We start from the raw sequence: 22729 nt of genomic DNA, 5'->3' as shown, positions 1-22729 counted from the left end.
TTGGACACTTAAGCTGCCAAAAGTATCACATCATACAGAACAAATTAAATAAAATTTACACTCAGTACATAGAAACATTATGTGACGTTCTAAGAATGACGTAGACTATTAATAAACTATTAGCTCCAGCTCTCCTTAGAGACAGGAACAGACAGATGGATACAAAACAAGTTCCCTTAAGTTAACAGAGAAAAGGCCAGGGACAAATACCAAGTCAGTACCGATACTTGATAATTGTGATAATCTACTCTCATGCGTGCCTTAGATGCTCCTCACAGCATAAAGAAATTGCCTGGATTAGCAAAGAGGCTCTCCCTTATTATGCATGCCAGCTGAGCCAAAAAAGTACGTAGTACTGTACAAAAGAACAGAAGGATCATTTCTGGAATAGTCAGATAAATACCATCCCTATCATGCTTTCCTATATCCAGGTATATTCTAAAGTATTAGAGAATGTGGAAACATTACTTTTGCCTTTTTTTTTTAAATAAAGGTAGAGGCAATGGGAAAATGAAACCGCTATGCTTGAGATAAATTAATACAATACAATTTCAACTAAAAATAATAATAATAAAAAAAATCTATTCCAACTGTGAAAATTAGTGAAAAGAAAACTGGGACAGCTGCACAGTCCAAAATTGGCATTGATTTTCAGAGAAGGAATAGGATCCCTAAAACTATTACTAGTGAGCTCAGGAATCCCTGGCAACAAATCAAACAGCTTCCTTAAAAAACCCCACCAAAAAAAACCCCCTCAGATCGCTATAATTTAACACAGTATTTACAACAGTGCAAAGTGACACAGGATCACACTCCATGCTGAAAACTGAGAGACACAAATAGAAGCCATAATTTATTAATCTTCCCTTGGTCAGCCTGTCATAGGTGCATCTTCCTATTTATCTGGGGGGGGGGGGAAGGAGGGGGAATCTAGATGACTTGCTTACAGATGAAAGAGCAGAGGACTTTTTGGGGAGCTCATCATTTGATTATTCGCATATCTGAAGATTATTCAAGCCCCATGTGACCAGATAGCAAAAGCTACTGCCAGAGGGAGTTTTTCCATATTTTTCCCTTTACAGGCAAATACAGATATTCTATTTTCAGTGTTGCCATACAATAAACCAAAATTTAAAAAGGGCTCTCTCACAAGGCTGCAAAGTCCAAGGAATTTCCATTTCCCTGGGCCAGTGGGGAATGGAGTATAGAAGCAATCATAATAATTTCTTCAAGCAGACAAATCGATATAACCTATGAGTACCTCCTAGTGGCATAGTGGGAGCATGTCACATACACGATAACATGAGATGGAAGGGAGGATAGGAATTTAAACAGAGAAAAATGATGACCTACAATGACAAGGTGGCCCACCCCCAACCCTCAGAAGACAGCTGTATATTCTGGTAAATCATTGGAAAGTACTGCCTACTGTCAAAATAAAATATTGAAAAAAAAATATTGGCTCAATTTACCAAATAATTTGCAAGCAAGAGGAAAGACTTTCACATGCATCAGATTTCCACTGAACTCTGCACTGCTCCCTGGTGGAGATGGTAGGAAGAAGCTTCCTACAGGTGCAGTATCACAGCTAATGCCATTTCTGTGTATACAGAAATATGAATCTATTAATACAGTTTTAAGTGACAGCTTTTTTATTTCTCAACCCTTCATTCACCAAGACATTTTTATTCTATGACAAAGGGTGTCAGTTCCCTTAATTCAAATGCATCTTATTACAAACCACAAGTTAGTGTTCCATGATTTACATAAAACTACTTCCACAGAACTAAACAACAGAAGTGACAGACACAGTAAACAGGTTCCAGATAAGATTTAAATAACTGTGCTAATCACACCACACAGAGTCAGGAACATGATCTCTCACTCCAAGCTCCCAAGTAACCACGTAGTACAGTAGGGAAAAACAAGGGAAGAAGAAAACCGTGGGAGCCATGAAAGAGAATATAAGGGAATATAAAAAAAAACACCTATATAAAGCAGGTAATCTCAGCCAATTAGACCCCATACTGGTTTTCTTGCAATCTGCCTAGAGGTGAGTAGTAGTTAATAACTTCAGTCTTCTTCCAAACCCTTAACAAGGAAGGAATGGCAGTTCCTAGGTCATTACTGCTCTGTCACCCTGGACCATTGCCAAAATGTGGAGCTTCAGAACACCTGTCAAATAATATGTTACTCATGCAAAGTGTGTGTATGGGAGGGGCGATAATTTTGGTTTTTAAACCCTTCAGAATAAAAATAAATGTTTATTAAAAATTTACTTCAGTGGGATTGGAAAATAAAGGCTTTTTTTTTTTTTTTTTTAAGGGCAGGAAGAGTCTTCTAGCATAAAATTCATGTATTTTATAACATTTGTATCGCTATCGATAAACTTTATACATTTGGGAGACTAACAGGATAACATTAGAGGTCTTTTTCCATCTCTAATTTCTATGATACATGATAGCATATCCCAACACTGACACAATTGTCCATCCAGTGTTTGTAAGGCAGCTCAGAAAATTGTTCTCCAATCAAACCTTTTCATAGAGGATTTAAGTCTAGGTGCACCCTCTAACCAATTTTTATTTGGCTCAGGTTTTGCTACCTTTAACAGTAAGGTTAAAATGTGCAATTATTCATGTAAGAAAAATGTACATTCCTTTTTCATTTAAAGTTTATATAAATACTAAATTTGCGAAGATTAAGTTTAAAGAAACTGATCAATAAAAGATTTTTCTTATAGATTTTCTAGAAGATACTTGCTTAGGATAGGGTAACAGAATGCGCAAACTAAACCGGGGGTGGATCTGGAAAGGGAATGGGTTAAAGAAACCCAAGCACGAAAGCCAAAATATCAACTGCCATTGAGCTGTGGCTTGTGGAATTCACGGGGCACTTCCAGACATCAGGGTCACAATCGTGACCATCAATGGGAGTTTTGCCATTTACTTCAATGGGAGTTATCTAGATCAGCAGCAACATATCTTCCACAAGACAGATTCAGACTATGCTAAAAAGAATTCTTGAGCTCCAGTCATATAGTTAGTCAAATGTCAGATTTTGCCTCAAACTATTGCAAGCCCATTACTAAACCATTTCTGATTGAAAAAAGAATAAAAAAGAAGTTTAAAAAGGAACTTTTACACCAGAGCCAATTTGAGAAAAGAATGAATCAAAAAAAGTTACTCTCACAAACAATGGGGAGTTTTATTTTGGTTTTTAAATCTTTCAAATTAAAAATAAATGTTTATAAGCACCTGCCATCTTTGGCATTCCCTAATACCAAAAAAGATGCAAACTTGGTTCTCTTCAGAAATATATGTCAATGTTCTGTCAATGATTAAGACAAAATATATCAAAAGAATGGTTTCTTAAGCATATAAGAATGGCCACAAGGGAAAGGCCAATGGTCCATTAAGCTCAGTATCCGGCCTTCCAACAGTGGCCAATGCAAGATGCTTTAGAGAAAATGTACAGAACAGGGCAAATATTGAGACATCCATCCTGTCTCAGCTTCTGGCAGTCAGAGGTTTAGGGACATCCAGAGCATGGGGTTGTGTCTTTAACAATCTTTGCTAACAGTCATTAATGGACCCATCTTCCATGAGCTTCTCATTCTTTTTTTAACCCGGTTATACTTTTACCCTTCACAACATTTTTACCCTTCACAACTTTTACCCAGGTGTAGCGGGGTGACTACCCACTCCTGCCCTGAGGGGTTTAAAAGCGGCCTGGCAGGGCTTGAGCACGGCTGCTCTCAAGGCTAGGCTGATTGGGGAAATGGCTGCAGCTGGGGGCCACGCCCCAAACTGAGCCCAGGGCCTTATAAAAGGCCAGGGAAGCCAGAAGCACAGACTCTCCCTCTGCCTGTAGAGGGAGAAGGGCCTGGCTGCAGGGAATTAGGCAAGGTACCTAGGGTGAAGCAGGGCTGGGGAAAGGCTGAGGAGCTGGGGAAGCTCCAGCCTAGAAAACCCCAGGCTGCGGCCTAGCATAGGGCAACAAGGGTACGGGGGTTGCAGAGGGCAACCCAAGGGGGGGGCCAAGGCAGCAGGTCCAAACCCCCTTTGCCGATGATGAGTGGTGGATACTGCAGTCTGCCCCAGCGAACGGGGGCTAGACAGAGACTGGGCAGTAGCCAACACTGAAGCGAAGTGGGGCTAGTGGGGTGGGGGTTCCCCTGGGAGGGGGAGACCCACTCAAAGGGGCACCGGGGTCCTGGGAGGGACACGGGGGGCCAATAGTAAACAGGTGGATCACCGGCCTGCAGAGGGTGCTCTGGGCTGGAACAGAGCTTATTCCCCAGAGTCACCAGCAGGAGGCGCCACAGGGGTGAGTACGACCCTGTTACACGAGGGTTGTGAGTTCAATCCTTGAGGGGGCCACTTAGGGATCTGGGGCAAAAATTGGTCCTGCTAGTGAAGGGAGGGAGCTGGACTCGATGACCTTTTGAGGTCCCTTCCAGTTCTAGGAGACTGGTATATCTCCAACTATTACCTAACAGTCTGGCAACGAGTTCCACAAGTTGACAGTGCATTGTCTGAAGAAATACTTCCTTTTGTTGATTTTAAACCTAATGCCTATTAATATCATTGGGTTATTCCTGATTCTTTTGTTATGTGAAGGGGTAAATACTGCTTTCTCCACACCATTCATGTTTTAATAGACCTATATCCTATCCCTCCTTAGTCATGTCTTTTCTAAGATGATCAGTTCCCCACCACTGGCCTTTTAATCTCTCCTCATATGGAAGCTGTTCAGTACCCTGATCATTTGTTGCCCTTCTCTGTACTTTTTCCAATTCTAATATATCTTTTTTGAGATGGGGCAACCAGAACTGCGTGCAATATTCAAGGTGTGGGCGTACCATGGATTTATATAGTGGTTTTTTGATATTTTCTGTCTTATTTATTCCTTTCCTAATTGTTCCTAACATGGTTAGTTTTTTTGACTGCCGCTGCAGTCAAAAAAGCTAAGAGAAAGTTACCAGAGTAACTCTGGTGGTTCTTTGCTGTTCCACACATATTCCTTCTCCTAGGTTGAAATCCCAGCCCTAGTGAAGTCAGTGGAAGTTCTGCACTAGGATTTCACCTCTGATTATTAACAAGCAGTCCCTAGATCCAAAGGTGGTAAGATCTAGGAACCTCAATTGAACAATTGCAGCAATACTTTCCCAAATGGAGCACTTTATCTAGAAGTAATTACTCTAGATGGCATAAATCTGTGTACAGGTGTGGACTGAACTACAGGTTGCAGCCTTGCACATCTCTACATTAGAGATGCTTTTCTTAGACATGCATTTGAGGCTCTTTTATGCTTGGTGGAATGTGTCTCTTCACTTGATTTTGTTTTCTGGAATTCCTGTTAGCCCAATAGCAAGGATATGCTCAATTTGAGTTTCTTGGACATTCTCTGGATAGACACTCATAGATGCTTAGCTTTAAACCTTTGCACTATGAACAATGTACGTAATTTAAAAGAACAGCTAAACTCAGTTTAGAGAGTATCAGAGGGGTAGCCATATTAGTCTGGATCTGTAAAAAGCGACAGAGTCCTGTGACACCTTATAGACTAACAGAAGTATTGGAGCATAAGCTTTCGTGGCTGAATACCCATGTCTGACGAAGTGGGTATTCACCCACAAAAGCTTATGCTCCAATACTTCTGTTAGTCTATAAGGTGCCACAGGACTCTTTGTCGCTCAGTTTAGAGAGTAACTAAAAGCCCTCTTTAGAGCTAAGCAATATAGCATAGCCTGACAAAGTACTGAATGAGGCATGAAGAACAATGGAAGCAGGTTGGTCAATTAGCTAGTAAAAAAATCAGACACAGTTTTCATAAGAATGTTTTGGGTAGGCATAGCACCACCTTATTGTTATAGAACACCATATATGAAGAGTCAGCCATTACCATCCAAATCTTAGAGGCAATCTCTGATGTAATCACCATCAGAAAAGCAATCTTCAGTGAGAGAAACCAGTGCTGGAAAATGCCTTGACAATGGTTCAGATGGTGGTTCTATGAATTTGATGAGCAACACATTTAAGTACCAAGATGGAAACAGTTCACAACAGAGGAAACTAAGTGGAAGGAAACATACAGTTGATTAGCAGAGCTGCACACATTCGGCAACATGTGTTCACACGTTGCTCCTGCAGCTGCTCCCGGGACCCTCTTGCTGGCTGTGCAGAGTGGGGAGATGCTGATGTCAGGGTGCCCCCGTCCCCCAGCCCCAGTACAGAGCAGGGTAGAAGGGACAGGGCTCATCAGGACTTGCAGCAGCTCTAAGGTCTGAACAAGCCTTCTGGTGAGTGCCTTAAAGAGACAGTGCATAGTCTCTCACAGACTTTCCCAGCAGCCAGCACACAAAATCTCTGCCTCTCTCCGTGCACCCCATCTCTGCAGAGCAGTGGAGGGGGAACATGGTTCAGGAGGAGGACAGCTTTCAGAGAGTGCCTCAGAGAGACAGCGGACGGGTGTTTCTCAGAAACTGCCCCAGCAGTGAGCACACATGCACAGTCTGTGTCTGTCACACACACACGCGCACACACACACACACACACAGTCTGTGTGTCACACACACACAGTCTGTGTCACACACCTCTCAACATTGTTGTTGTTACTTCTCGGTACTTCCTGAAATGCACATATATTCTTTGTAATTTTATTCTTTCAAAGTGTTATTTTAGTGTTTTGACTGGTCTATGCACTTCATAAATTTAATTTCTCTCTTACACTTAAATTTAATTCTTTGAGTAGTAAGTTCTAAAATGCTTAGCCTGTCCTTGCTGGAGTAATTATCCCTGTTGGTAACTTTTTAAAAATACTGTATGTGTATATATATATATATATATATATATATATATATATATATATATATATATATATATATATATATATATATATATATATATATATCTAGGGTTTTTGTTTCTACTGTTGGCACGCATCCACACATTACCTTGGTGCACATAACAAAATTTATTCCACACATGGGTGGAAAAAAAATTAGAGAGAACACTGAAGTGGACCCTTAACAAATTTAAGAAGAGAAAAAAAAAAAAAAAGACTCCTGGTACGGGCCATAGTCAGATGCACTCTTGCTGAGTTGAGGGAGGAATCAGCTTGTCTGAAATGAAGCGGTTAATCCAAAATGAAGAGAATTTAAAAAAAAAATAGTGGGAATCAGATCTTTGTCGTGCCCAGATGCTAAACAGGTTCCATTTCATACAGTAGAGATTTTGGGCAGAGAGAGGTTCCTTTTTATAGCAGAATTTTCTAGATTGTTCAAGCTGTTTAACCAGCAAGCTCTCAGGCTCATGGACCCCAGATCAGGCTGTAGACTCTAACCCGTCCCCTGAAAGGAGACCCAGTAGACTAGGCAAAAGCTGGAGGATCCATTGCTAAGTCAAACAGGTCACAGTACCAAAACCCATGAACCCATAGACAGGACTATCAGCAGCCTAATAGCCTGCCTAATCTTCTAGAGACCCATGGCAATGGGAGGAACTGAAGGGAAAGCATACAAGAACAGCTAGCTCTAACCCAGGAAGAATGCATCAGTAAGGAACCCACACTCATTTCACCCCTACAATAAAACTGGTTTATTACCACCCCACCCCCCCCCACCAGTCATGGAACAAGCATTGTACAAACACAGAACAAGAAAACAAAAGCTTACAGTAAGACAAGAGATAAATAGATAAAGGCAGATAGGGAAGTACAAGGAAACAAAATTGGTCAGCATGATTGGCGGTGGTCTCAGCACAGCAGGAGCTTAACCATTGTCAGTTTTTTGTAGGCTTCATGGAAGAGGAGAGTTTTTAAGCAGAGATTTGGAGGAGGAGAATACATTAGTTTTGCAAATGTTTACAGGGACTATCTTCCAAACCTAAGGGCAGGAGGGAGAAAACACAAAGATGCTTATTTGGAGGTTTTACTGGGCAATGGAGGCTGGCATCATGGGTCTATCAGAGATGGGAGTCAAACTTTCAATACTGAATGAGACAGGGTTGGTGGGAAGGGGATAGGTCATGGAGGGCTTTGACAGTAAAAACAAGTAGTTTATGTTTGATATGATACAGAAGAGGGAGCCAGTGGAGGGATGCAGAGATAGGGGTGACATAATCAAAGCAACAGTTTATGAAAATCTATGCAGTAGTGTTCTGAAGGATTCTGAGCTGGGCAGGATTGTATGTGTCAAGCCCAGAGAAAAGCATATTGCAGTAATCAAGATGAGAGATTATGACAACTTGGACAAGAGTTTTAGCTGTGTAGATGGACAGGAAGGCCATACCTTAGAGATACTATGCAGAAAGAATCTGCAACATTTACATATAACCTGGATGAGAGAACCTAGAGAGACACATTTAAGTCAAAAATGACACCCAGGTTATGTACCGAGTGACAGGTAGAATGTTGGTGTTCAGGGAAAGCAACTGAGAATGGGGGAGGAAGGAGAGAGTGTGAACAGGAGCTCTGTTTTAGATATGTTGCACTTGAACTGATGGCTTCACATCCATGAGGAGATATCAGTGAGGCAGGCTGAGATTTTAAATTGGACAGAAGGACACCGGTCTAGATTAGAGAGGTAGATCTGAGTCATCAGATAGTTAAACTTGTGTTGTAGCTGAGATTACCCACAGATCAGGTATACATGGACAGAGCTGTGACAGACCCGCACAGAAATCTGGAGGTGGGGATGAGGAGGATCCTTTAAAGGACATGCTGAAGGAGCCATTAGAAAGGTAGGAGGAGAAGAGAGTCAAGAATGAGAGCATAGACTACTGTTTGAAAGGCAGCTGACAGGCCAAGGAGGATGAGAATGGAGTACTAGTTCTGAAATTTGACTAAGAAGAGGTCACTAGAGAATTTGGAAGAGCGGTCTCAAGTGAGCACAAACGGTGGAAGAGGGTTAGGATGGATTGAAGAAGAACACAAGGCAGTGATTGTAAATAGCATGTTCAATGACCTTAGAGATGAAAGGGAAAAGGAAGATGGGGGAAATAGCTGGAAAGGCAAGGGTGGGTTTTTTGAAGACGCTAACATACATTTGTATTGAGAGGGGAAGGGTTGGAGGAGAGCAAGAGGTTAAGGAGAAGAGTAAGGTAAGGAATGGGATTGTTAAAAAATGGGGACTCACCTTCTCGGAACTGTAGTTCTTCGAGATGTGTTGCTCATACCCATTCCAATGAAGTGTGTGCGCACGCCACGTGCACAGTCATTGGAAAGTTTTTCCCCTAGCAGCACCCATTGGGTCGGCTGTGGAGCTCCCTAGAGTGGTGCCTTCATGGCACTCAATATATGACCCTGCCGACCCAGTACCTCCTCAGTTCCTTCTAGCTGGTTCCCTTCTGTCGGTGTAAGGTGGGCAGGTTTGGAATGGATCTGAGTAACATGTCATCTCGAAGAACAACAGTTACGAGAAGGTGAGTAACCATTTTTCTTCTTCGAGTGATTGCTCATATTGATTCCAATTAGGTGACTCCCAAGCCTTACCTAGCCAGTGGGGTCGGAGTTATGGAATCACTTGATTAGAGCACCGCTCTGCCAAAAGCTGCATCATCTCTGGCATGCCAGATGGCGTAATGAAAAGTGAACGTATATACCGAGGACCAAGATGCTGCCCTGCAGATTTCTTGTATCCAGACCTGGGCCAGGAACACTACTGATGAGGCCTGAGCCCTCATGGAGTGTACTGTAAGAGCCAGGGCTGGTACTTTGGCCAGCTCATAGCACGTGTGGATGCATAACGTCATCCAGGAGAATATTCTTTGAGATGAGACCAGGAGTCCTTTCATCCAGTCTGCCACCACTACGAACAACTGGTTCAACTTCGTGGACGTCTTAGTGTGCTCAATGTAAAAAGTTAGTGCTCGCCGAACATCCTCTGCTCACGGTTATTGGCATGAGGCTTAGGATAAACAACAGGCAGGAAAATGTCCTGACTAGTGTGGAAGTGTGACACAAACTTAGGAAGAAAGACTGGGTGAGGCTTGAGTTGCACCTTATCCCTGTGGAAAACCATAGCAGGTGGGTCTGAGGTAAGGGCCTTTAACTCAGACACACTCCTTGCTGATGTAATGGCAACCACAAAAGCTACCTTCCACAACAGAGAGAGAAGGGAGCAAGTCGCCAGCGGTTCAAATGGGGGCCCCCATTAGCCTGGACAGGACCAGGTTAACATCCCACATGGGGACAGGATGTGTGATCTGGGGATGTAGGAGTTCCAGACCCTTGAGGAACCGACCAACCATTGGGTTGACGAAGACTGAGCGTCCAGATGCGCCTGGGTGGAAGGCCAAGATAGCAGCGAGGTGTACCTTTATGGAGGATGCTGCCAGGCCTTGCTGTTTCAGGTGCAGAAGGTACCCTAAGATGAGAGGTACAGGTGCCTGAAGAGAGGGTGTACGACGCTGGTCACACCAACAAGTAAATCTTTTCCGCTTTGCGAGATATGTGGTTCTAGTGGAGGACTTCCTCCCTTACTTGTTACGAGCACAGAAGTTCCAAGGAATTCAGCCATGAAGATTCCAAGCTGTGATGTGGAGGGACTGTAGGTCGGGGTGATGAAGATGACCGTGGTCCTGAGTGATCAGGTCCAGGAGACAATGTGATTGGGGTATCCACTTACAGTTTGTTAAGGAAAGTTAGCATGAGTGACTCCATTTTAAGGCCTAGGTCTGTCATTAACTAAAAGCGAGCACATCACGTACCAGGGTCACGGGGACAGGGCAAAAACATCATAAAACCACAAAAAGGAAAAAGAACAGTAAAACAGTAAACAGCACCATTTAAGGAAAGTCTAATATGCAAGATAACAGCTTGCCTAAGCGCTAGCCAGCATAAGGAAAATATTTAGCTGTGATAGCCAATAAACAAGCCATTTACTTATCTTTAACCTAAGGCTTACGATGCACGAGGGCAACATGCATTGCTAAAAGGCATATAACCTCTTTGTAACCTGCAGCCAGGGTCCCTCCCCAGACTAGCGGGGGGGGGGGGGCACCATGCTTGAGTGTAATAAAAATCTGGTATTTGGAACACTCTGCATATCTTTGGTTTTTGTGCCTCAGCGTAGAAACAAACAGCGCGTGGCCTATTGGCATAATTTGTAACAAGTTCCAGGAGCATGATGTACCAATGTTCTTGAGGCCATGCTGGTGCTACCAGAATTCTCTGCCCTGTCCATGAGGACCTTGTGCACGAGAGGGAACGGGGAAAAGGCGTAGAGCAGGCAGCCTCCTCAGGGTACCAGGAACGCATGATTGAGCCTGTGTTGTGTCTCTGGAAGGAGCAGAACATTGGGCACTTTCTGTTGCTCTGGGTGGCAAATAGGTTGACCTGTGGAAACTCCCACCTTTGGAAGATGAGGTGTATGACATCTGGCCAGATGGACCACTCGTGATTGCGGAAGGACCTGCTGAGGCGGTCTGCCAGCATGTTCTGAACTCCTGGTAGATAGCCCACTCCATTCACCTGGAAGCGTCCTATGCAGAACTCCCACAGCCGGAGCGCTTCCCAATATAGGGGAGAAGACCGGGTTCCCCCCTGCTTGTTGATCTAACACATGGCAGTGGTGTTGGCTGTCAGAACTGTTACGCACTGATCTTGTAGTTGGACCTGAAAGGCCTGGCATGCTAGTCGCACTGCCCTCAGCTCCTTGATGTTGATATGGAGGGAGAGCTCGTCCTGCGACCAAAGGCCCTGCGTTTGGAGGTCTCCCAAGTGTGCTCCCCATCCCAGAGCTGATGCATCCATTACTAAGGACAAGGAAGGCTGAGGGCTCTTGAAAGGGACTCTTTCGCACACCATCTGAGGGCTTAGTCAGACCCTGGCCTTGCCCTGGCGGGGGGTGGGAAGGCTTGCACCTGCCATTCTTGCCCCTTCTCCTATAAAAGTCCTGCCTCAGCCAAGGACGATAGGAGCACTGCTGCTGAGACTAAAAATGTTTACATTGGGTTGCTGGGGTGTGCATACCCAAGGATTTCATGGTAGCTCTGGAGTCCTTTAGGCTATGCAGCCTAGAGTCAGTCTGCTCTGCAAACAGACCTCCCCCATCAAAAGCAGGTCCTGCATGGTCTGTTGAACCTCAGGCGGGAGTCCTGAGGCCTGCAGCCATGAGCTACGCCTCATGGCTATCCTGGAAGACAAGGTGCACACCACTGAGTCTGCAGCGTCCAGTGAAGCCTGTAAAGAAGTCCGTGCCACCGCCTTGCCCTCCTCCACTATCGCTCCAAAATCCTCCCTGGACTCTGTTGGCACCAGCTCCTTAAACCTGAGTATCAAGTTCCAGGAGCTGAAGCTGTATCTACTCAGAATTGCCAGCTGGTTGGCAAACCTGAGTTGCAACCCCCACGTAGAATACACTTTGCGCCCAAATAAATCTAGGCACTTGGCATTCTTGGACATGGGCGTTGGGGCTTGTTGTCCCTGCCTCTCCTTGGGGGTGGCTGCAGCCACCCCCAATGAGCAAGGTTGCAGGTGTGTGAAAAGGTATTTGTACACCATAGATGGGACGATGTACTTCCTTCTCCACGTCCTTCACGGTGGAAGGGATGGTGGCCGAGGTCTGACAAATGGTTTTAGCAATGGCCTGTACAGTCTTGATGAGGGGTAGAACCACCCTCGATGGACCTTCCGGGGCCAGGATGTTGACCATCAGGTCCTTCGACTCCACCAGCTCCTTGGCCTGCAAGCCCATATTTCGCGCCACCCTGTGAAGCAGGTCCTGGTGGACACAGCTGTCTATGGGTTGCGGTCCAGAGACAGAGGTGTCTGTGACCACCTCGTCCAGGGAGGACGACAAGGAGGCTAATGGGAGAACAGGGTCCTCCTGACCCGCTTGGTCTCCAGGGGCCTCTTGTCCTGCCTCTCTGTCGGGGCCAACCAAGCCTGGATCAGGCTCAGGAACTGGAGTTGGTCCCAGGGAAGATCAAGAAACCGGTACCTCCTCAGCATCCCTAGGGGTGGGGCGACTTGCCGATACCGCTGGTACCCACAGTTCAGAAGTCACCGAATGGGAACCTTTGGATTGGGCGCCCTGGGCCTGGTGGTATGCCCATGAGGTCCAAAATGGCCACTGCGCTGGTCCCTGCCGCTGCATAGACCATGGCCCTGCCCCCACCTCAGGCTTTCCACGGCCCAACCAGTGCCAGTCCCACCCTGAGTATCTGGACCCTGTCTCCAAGTCCAAAGACAGGGACCGGGACTGCAATGGCCAGGGCGGTGCTGGGTCGGTCAAAGGGAAGGTGTTGGATAGTATTCTGCACCTCCCTAGAGAAGACCCAGGATTGCAACCACATATCCCTCTCATAATACCAGTGACCAAGCTTCTGGATGCTATATCTGCCATATCAACTGCAGCCACAAGAGCCATTTTCGCAACCCTCCTCTAGAAGGGAAAGGAACTGGGCTCTGTCCTCAAAAGGAAAGTTTGTCCTGAAAAGCCCCCAGCCTGAAGCAGTTATTAAAGTCATACGTGGCTAGCTGGGCCTGGTAATGAGGAATTGCAAGCACACACAGAGGAGAAGACCTTTCTCCCCAGAAGATCCAGTCTCTTCAAGAGCTTGTCTGATGGGACATCCCTGAGTTACTGAGACCTATTACATTCTGTCGCGGCCTGCTCCACCAGGGACTTGGGAGCGGGATGGGAGAACAGGAATTCAGCATTTCTCTGCCGCCTTAGGTGTGGGAGCATAGGATGCTGGGATGTGCCAGACCAATCTCACCGGTTCCAATATGGCCTCATTAATTGTGAAAGCCACCTTACTTGGGCACTGAGGCTTCAGAAATGTCCAACAGTCAATGGTTTGGGTCTTGGATTTCCTCCAGAGATATCGGGAGAGCACTAGCCACCCTTCGTAGTAAAGTCCTGGTATTGTCTATGGTCTTCTGGTGGTGGTGCCTCATCCAGGGAAGAGAGATTTCTGACTGAACTATTGGTATCTGTGCTTCTAGTTGAAGATGATCCTCTTCCTCCTACACTGACAGAACCAGTTGTTTGCACAAGGAGGAGGAGTGAAAAGGCTCCTAGGTGGGTCCCAGATGTCTGGAATAGGGATCCTATGGGACCTCAATAGGGCCAGAAAGAGGGGCCAACTGTTTGAGGGGGACCCCATGGCCTGGGGGATCATTGGTCTCCTAGGCAGGTCATGTTCATAAGGGTAGCGACTATAAGTCCTAGATCACCTGTCCAGGCTTTATTCAGTCTGTGGAGATGAAGGAGGGGTCAGCTCATCAGACTCATCTGAATCCAAAAATCAGTCCTGTTTTGACAGCAGAGCAATTAGTACAGGGCAATCCTGCCTGATGGCTGTAAGAAAGAGGGTTCCTGAGACACCAAAGGAATAGAGTCTTCTGGTGTAGTAATTTCCCACAGGGGGGCTGGGCAAGAGAAGAGAGGAGACTGCGGGGAGAGGGAGAGTTCCTCCGGGGCCATATAGGTCTCTGTGCATCCTGGTGTGCAGGGAGTTCTGATGGTCAGCATCAATGGTTCCAGTACATGCCTGGTTGTAAAGCATATTTTGGGCAGACGCATCAGAACCACAAAATCTGGAGCTGCACTTGCAGACGGCACTGGCAGATGCAGGAATAATTTATATAGTGGGGGTGCTGAGAGCCATTGAACCAAATTGTAAACCCAGTATATGACTGAAACCACTTCAAGCCAAGGGGTGCTGCCGCAGCCCCAGCACCCCTAGTTCCAGCACCTATAGAAAAATGATGGCCCTTGTGCTTCAGTACCAGAGTCACCAATGGAACCAGCAGATCCTTCTTCCTACACACCTTACTCTCCACCTTGGGGGGTTTCTGCGGAGCCAGTTACTTGGAAGTCTTTGTGTAAGGGCTCGCCTGACTCGATAGGCTTGGGAAAGGAGTGCACCTTTTATGGACAGTCGTAAATGGGGATCTGTTCTTGCATCTATGAGAGTGTCCCTTACTCTCATGGGAAGCCCTTGAGAAAGTCTTTGGGCACATGCTCAGAGGAGAGCTGCTCCTTTGGTGAGGCCAATGTACAGTGGAGTCTTCCTGGCCCAGATTAGAGAGGCCATTAAATGAGAGGTCTTCTCCATTAAATGATTTCTAAGGCAAAGCTCATTGGTGGAAATGAGCAACAAATGCTGCACAGCGCCAAAATGTGCATCTTACCCAGACAGTAGAGGAAGAGTCAGTGTTTGTCTCTGACAGCGAAGGATCTAGGGCAGGAGATGCAATTTTTGAAGCTGAAGAGTCTGGACATAGGATCTAGTGTTCTCTCTGGCTTCAGCATTTCAGACAACTTGTAAAGTAAGACTGTAAATAGTTATTCTTTAGCTTAGTTCAGTTGGTCTAAGTGTAGTTTGTTTCCCTGGACTGGAGTCCCCATGGGGACACTAAGACCAACTGTAAATAGTAATTCTTTAGCTTAGTTCAATCTTATTTATAGGTTTTCTGAAATGCTGAAGCCGAAGAGGACACTAGATCCTGACTCAGACCATGTGGGGGTAAGAAGGAACTGAGAGGGTGTTAACCTGTACAGCTTCTTGTACCCTCGCTCTGGAGCATGAGGAGATGCACTGCGCAAGTATGGGCCAACAGACACTGCTTGTTAAAATCGCTGGACTCAGGCTCATGCGTACTCACATGCGGAATACACATAAGGACCAGAACTTGAAGAACTGACTCTTACTTGTCCAGCAGGATACTGAAACTCTAAAGGAGGCTCTGAAGGATAGAGCTTTGTACTGGAAATGGTCATGACTATATGTAAATTATAAAAAATGTCATGTGTGAAGAATGTATGCACATATATAGAGACAGCCTCCTTCAACTCAAAAGAAAAAAACCTTGAGATACCAGACAGAATTTAAAAAGTTTTCCATATTGAACATCCTTAGTTTTTTGCAGAAAAATCTGAGGTCTGTTGCATCTTCCACTTTTATGAGGCATCTCAAGGAGAAAAGCACTACAAAAGACCTGCTGTCTTTTGAACTAGGATCCATAGCCCCTCCTACAATGTCTGACGGATGGCAAGGACTTCTTCAATTTCTCTGAATCATAAAACACTACTTTTGTCTAAACACCTGAATATTTAGAATCAGCTAAGAACTCTTCTGCTTGGGCCTTCAAGTATCTAGGTCACAAAAATCATACTGGATGTCAAAGCTCTAGTGGAAGTTTGGATGGTATCCACAAAAGCATCCAAAAAGGCAGCTACTAATGAGATTTTAAGAGGATCTGTTTCCCAGTTTATGTTCCTCTCTCTCCCCGTATATTTTGGGGAAGGAGGCCTGACAAGCTGCCCCATTCAGATCAACTCTGGCAAAACATGTAGATAGACCAGAGGCCCAGAACCCAACAACAGATGTTGATCACCTTCCCCAGCTGAACAAGGCTCAACGGGAAATGGAATGAAGCTTATATTTCCCTGCTGCCACAGCTCAGAGGAAGAGGATAGAAAAGGAAGAAAGTAGGTAAGGTACTATGCCTGCTTCCCTTTGTTTTAATTTTTCAATTAACTTATTTGGGCTTTTTGATTTCACTCTCTCCTTTCCCCTGCCCCTCCTCCCCAGCTCCCTTTCGCAGAAGTTGGTGACAAGCAGATGCTATCTTTTCTCCCTTTGACTACCACTGTCTTGGAATTTGGGCAAATTCTTACTGAATAATTAATTTAAAAATTTGAATAAGAAATTTGAAATTAACCTGACTGGCAATCTTCATCCTTTCACTTAATGTACTGCAATATGAATTTGTAACTTATCTACAAGTTGTGGTGGAAGAAAGAAGAGTAATTTTGCCCCTCTGTGGTCCAGTTTTCTGGCCAAGAAGGTGGGTCATTTGAGGAACTAATTGGAACAGTAAAGAACAATGTCCTGGAGGAGATGCCACTACGTGGAAAGATCACTGATCTGGGGTCACAGCCAATGGCAACCAAGTTGGCCCAGACAGCAGCTTGGCAACTTTTCTGTTGTCCCTCAAGAAACAGTCTTCTTCCCAGAGGCTCATGAATACATAAGCCAAACACGTCTGACTCTCCACTGGAAGGCTATTTGTCAAAAAGGCTGGAAAAGAGTGACCCTATACTTACCGTCACTGGTCTGCAGAAATCTGGTTGATCATGTGGTACTGCCTCTCCTTGTTTCCAGTTGCTAAATTACATTACAGGACAACTAAAATTACATTAAAACCTCTCCTATTACTTTTCCATGCAAGCAACTGCTGTAGTTACCATGAGAGAAGTAGCCCATGAAACTCATTAAGGTTTGTTTACACTATGAAGAAGTTTCAGAACCACTGTACTATAATCCAACCCAACAACGCCCCATTTGGATGGCAAATACTGCAGAGAATCCTGCGTTGTTTTTTTAAATCCCTTTGGATTATAAAAAATTTTCATGTAAAATATATCTACTGGCCTTCAGTTTTAGCAAACACTTGTGCTTATAAACATTTAAGGCTAGATTTGACTTGGCAGTGTTCATATGTTTTCTCCCTTTTCGGAAAGCATTTTTCTTCTTTCACAATATATAAAACTTGTACAAATAGGTTTGTGATACTATGTAATATTTCAGATTAAAACTAAAACAACCCCCCCAGATATTCTATATCATAAAAAAATAAATTAAAAATCATGGAAGATCGATTTAAAAGGATGTGTAGTCAAGGATGGTCACAGTCATTTATTGACGAGATTGAAAGTCTTAATTGTTTAATGATCTCAAGGTATCTATCGCCATCTAGTGAATAACCACTACTATTACTACACTAGTCACTTTACAAATTACAGTTTATTTGTTGGAATCTCACACACACAAAATTCATGCTGCCCAAATTTCCCCACTGAAAGCTAACCTATACATGCCTGCAGTTGTACCAGTCTGTACTGAGTTTCCAACATGTCATTAACTAACTACAGTTGTGTCAGATGGGGTCTGAATCAGAGATTCCGTTGATGGTGTATGTCAGGGGTCAGCAACCTTCGGCACGAGGCCCACTGGCCACGAATGGAGAACCATGGCTACTGGAAGCTGTGGGGAGGGGGCATGCCTGCGGACAGGCAATGTAAACAAAATGTCTCGTGGCCCATCAGCAGATTACCCTGATGGGCCGCATGCCGAAGGTTGCTGACCTCTGGTACATGTGCTGCACCTCTCACGTGTACAGCTATGTTGCCCTTCATAGAAGGAATTTCTGCCACATCACATGAAATTATTTTGCCATTAAATCCAAGCGTGCATATGAGGTCATTTCTGCCCCATCAACATGATTTTAAACAAGTTTTTAAAGAATAATATGTCATCCTGGAGTTTTTAGCCAGCACAAACACACTTGTGTGGTCCAACCTACTTCTAATATGTCATCACAGCCAAACCCGATCTCATCAAAATACTAATAATCAAAGTTAATAATATTGACAGCTTTCCAGTACTTTACACTATATGAATTTCCAACCTCGTTTTTGTTTTTCACACCGAATCTTTCTGCAAACATATTTACTGTGCAGCACTCAACTACGGGATGGTTTGACAACACAGTAAAATATAGCACTTCAAAATCTGACCTACGTCGATTCAAGATACATTCATAGGTAAACAAGAGGATACGAAATATCTCCAGGGAATGTATCATCAGGTGCATAATCATAAGAAATATCATTTAATCACATTTCAAAGAAAAACTTCTTATATGTTACTTTAAATTAGATCCCTAGGTCTTTTCCTGAAATTATTTTTTCTCATTAACCTCTTGTTTCAGACAGCCCATAGCTCCTGCTACTGACAGTAATGAAGTTTATATTAGCATTAAGTGGCTGGCGAAAACCTAGGCACCAAGAGGTTAACACATCAAATGGTTTAAGAAACTGTCCCTTCTAGCTATGGTATTGCAGCATTAACCAAAAAGAACGATTAAAAGAGGGTTTTTTTTCAAGAGTGAACTGAGTCTAGGTCTGCAGAAAAATTACTTATTAAAACATTATCATTTCTCCTTTCCTATTTACTGCCTACCCTTCCTATCACAGACCTCTCTAGAACACAGCAGCTATACCAGGTTTCATCAGTTTCTACCACAATTATATACAGGTATGAAGCATAGCTCATTCTGAAAAACTCTGGCCTTTTTAAATAGCTATGTGAAAGCAAACTTTTCTTTCCTATTAAAAAAAGACAGAGACAAGAATATGAATATTAAAAAGGTCAAAACAAACCAAAATGAAGTAGAGGCCTTGTAGGACTAGCAAGAATATTAAAAAAAAAAAAAAAAAAAGTGTGGAACTCATGGACTGCAGACTAATTCAGGTATAAATTTGTTCAAAACTGTATTTGTCTTGTAGTTCAATTAAGAAGTTGGCACAATAAGTGTCTGAATCTGAAATACCAGATATTTCCCAAGGATACTAAAATCTTTAGTCTCACTCACACCAATCATTCACAATAACCCCTTGGAAACTTGAAATTTTATTTCCTAATCAAATATTTTCACGTTCTTTTTTGTAAGGTTAAATGCGGTGGCTAGGGTGATCGTTTTTTAAAAATAACGAGAAAAGGAATATTTGTTTTGATGGGAAGACAGACAGAATAATACAGACTTCATAAAGAAAGAAGAACGAAATCAAGGTTTTTATTAATCAAATTTGTCCATTTTAAAAAGCTATTTAATGACTCACCTCTCTCCCTTTGTGTGTCACCAAAGCAGCCAAAGGCTTGGCATAGAATCTACTGTAGGAAAACCCCAGACAGCCATACATGCTATTAGCTGTAAGCTTCAAAGCCTTCTGCCTGATATCATACTGAAAAGGAACATAACCAATATATTAATCACCATAACCACCAAACAGAAGTTGAATGCAATATTATCAGTACTCACAGTTATTTCTGACACCTATCACCTCTCTAAACCACAAGTGAGCATCTTACAATTTGTTTCTAACCTCCATTTACTATTAAAGTAATCACTCCTATTCTGTAGTCTGACCAATGGACTTAAATAAGGTATAGTGAAGGCAGAGGAGCTCTTCCATAAAACACACCTGTAAATAGAGATCAGGATTTAAATCCGGCTGTTTCATCAATTGCTTGACTTGTCGCCTTCTCTCCACCAGCTTTCTGATCTCTTTAGGCAAAATTCCCATTTCTAGAGATGGATCTGGTAGTTCTGGAATTTCTTCTTGCACTCCATCCTGTCAAATGATCATTTAGTTTATCAAATATTTGCTTTAAAAGTAGATTTTAATCTATTAACAAGCAAGAAGGACATAAAAAGTTAGTTTATATATTTCTGCAGAGTAAAAAGGGAACTGCACTCACAGTACACAGTTTAAGATGGCAGAAGTGAAGGTGGTTTTCATGCTTTTCATCTGTATTAATTTGGTGCTGCAGAACCACTGGTAGGTAACCCCAGAATTTGCAAGTCTATTTTTGTCTATTCACTGCCAGTACACTAGCAACTCTTCTAATGCACCCCAAAAGACTTGGCTCTCAGATGTCACACTAGGAACAGAAACCAAAGCCTTCTGGGGTATATGAGCACCACTGCAAGAAGACAGGTTAAAAATGAATTGTTTCACAGCCGTAAGGACAAGAGTTTCAGATACCAATTCTACTTGAAGGAAAGAAAGAGAGCCTATCAGCGTGTCTATATGATAACTTAGTTTGTGGCAAGGTAGGGTGTAAATCTACCTCACACTAGCTTGCCACGCACTAATTGTAAATGTGAATCTTACTGCGGCACCCGAAAAGTTCCATAGCACACTTTGATGTACTTCACTTTGACACAGGAGCAGGATACAGACAGATTAGTGCACAGCAGACTAGTGCAAGCTAGATTTACACCCCAGCTTGCCACATACAGTTTGCATAAACAAGCCCTAAATCTCCAGGTGAAAGAGTTAGATAATATTAAGTGTGAAGATTGGAAGGCAGCATCTGGAGGGGTGACGATTTCACATTTTGCTTCTCAGGTGAGTAATTTTGACTTTTATATTTAAATATTATTGGAAATGGTTATGAGAGTTATCTTGAATGATATTGCCTTCCTGATTCTCACACCACCTCAGAATTTGCTTCTGAAAGAAGGACAATGACAAGCAACATGGCTTCTCACTTAAGCTGTGTACATAGGGAGTTATTCTAACTTGAATGCTTTGCCAATAAAAGCCATAATATGAACTCCCACAAGTGATTCCTTTCCCCTTTCCAAGCGCATACATTTTTAATAAATAAAGAATATCGGAAAGACGCATATATCACTTTACATCTCAATTTCAGTGTGATAACTGTGTCCACATTTGGAATTTAAAGCACAAAAATACACTATTTTCAACTTTATTCCTTTGAGCTTTGAAAGGGAATGGATGTTTGAAAACTGTGTTCTCAGGCAATATTGCTAAGATGAAATAAGTGTTTGCCAACCTATTAGAGCAGGGACAAAAAGTATCACAAACAGTGGAGGCCTTTGCAAACACTTTTCAAAAAAGAGCAGCTTTATATATATATTATTGTTTATAGCTAAGAGACAAAAGAATGTATTTAAATCATAGAACAGAATATCAGGATTGGAAGGGATCTCAGGAGGTCATCTAATCCAACCCCCTGCTCAAAGCAGGGCCAACCCTAACTAAATCAGCCTAGCTAGGGCTTTGTCAAGCCTGACCTCAAAAAACTCTAAAGGAAGGAGATTCCACCACCTCCCTAGGTAACCCATTCCAGTGCCATCTCATTCCCATTTACCTGAAGTTTCCTAATACACCTATCAGGGAAAAAAGCACTCTTACTGTTTCAGGGATTTATAATTAAGAAAACACTGCCTGGCTTTGCAAGTTACAGACCAACATGTAAAGTCAAGGACAGCCTTTACCAACAAACTTTGTGTCGTTATTGGCCTCATAGGGGTGGGGTACCTACTGTGCAGTGGTTTACACATTTACAAATACTTTCTGCTACATGCCCATGGATTTTCTTTGGATCCAAACACTCCAAATTAAGAGATGTACATAACTGTACAGATATAAACCTTAAAGGAGTCCAACTTTTAAACTGTGCCTGCATGTGAACCTGGTGGTAAAAATAAAACCACTTTCATAGGCTTCAATTAATCAGGCATTAGCCTATGAGACAAAAGTGTCAGAAGTGGAACGATACACTCCTTATTAACTTGAGAAGAATGAACCGAAAGTTTCTATGTTAACGAAGGACACTTATCTATAATCATCACCACAAAAGAAGAAAGAAAAAGAAATCTAAATGTCAACAGCCCAGAAAGTTATATAGTTATTGCTGAAGATGAACCATTCAGAAATGTTATGTTCTTTGATTTAACAGTTCACCCTGATCTTAAAGACAACCAAGAATCACCTTCAGCCAGGGTGGATTAAAAAAAAAAAAAGAAAGAAAGAAAGAAAGAAAAATCAGTTTTTAATTTAAATTAAATTCAGGTTTAGTCTTAAAAAATAAACCTACTGAAAATTAAATCTGACACTGACAACCCATGTTAGAGCCTAAATGATTTTAATGGACTATAATAAATTTACAATACAAACAAAAAACAATCTATGTTTGCTGGCAAGTTTTAAAGAAAGTCACACCACTGAACTGGTTGAAATCACTGGCTAAGCAGAGTTTATTGAAGTATTAAACCAGCTTTTGACAGCATAGCGTCTTCTGCGAGTGCAAATAGATTGTTTTTTCCATTTCAGTTTATTCAACTAGTTCAATTAAACAACTAGCTCACTCAAAGTTAAGAAACCAATTGGGAA

At 43.0% G+C, this 22729-nt stretch overlaps 1 protein-coding gene across 10 annotated transcripts in view; it reads right to left on the bottom strand.

The window, feature by feature from the left end:
• Positions 1 to 22729, bottom strand: part of POLA1 (DNA polymerase alpha 1, catalytic subunit) — a 348901-nt gene that overhangs the window by 259535 nt on the left and 66637 nt on the right. For all 10 annotated transcript variants that reach the window (XM_039494489.1, XM_039494508.1, XM_039494498.1 and 7 more), the window contains exons 25-26: positions 20006 to 20155; positions 19643 to 19765 (exon numbers count right to left, since the gene is read on the bottom strand). In XM_039494489.1, coding sequence (XP_039350423.1) covers positions 19643 to 19765; positions 20006 to 20155 — 273 coding nt within the window. The remainder of the gene's footprint in view (positions 1 to 19642; positions 19766 to 20005; positions 20156 to 22729) is intronic.

The sequence above is a fragment of the Mauremys reevesii genome, linkage group 1 (genome assembly GCF_016161935.1).
Source record: "Mauremys reevesii isolate NIE-2019 linkage group 1, ASM1616193v1, whole genome shotgun sequence".
Lineage (NCBI taxonomy): Eukaryota > Metazoa > Chordata > Testudines > Geoemydidae > Mauremys > Mauremys reevesii.
The sequence above is the reverse complement of the archived record's forward strand: the minus strand, read 5'-3'. Positions and strand labels throughout refer to the sequence as shown.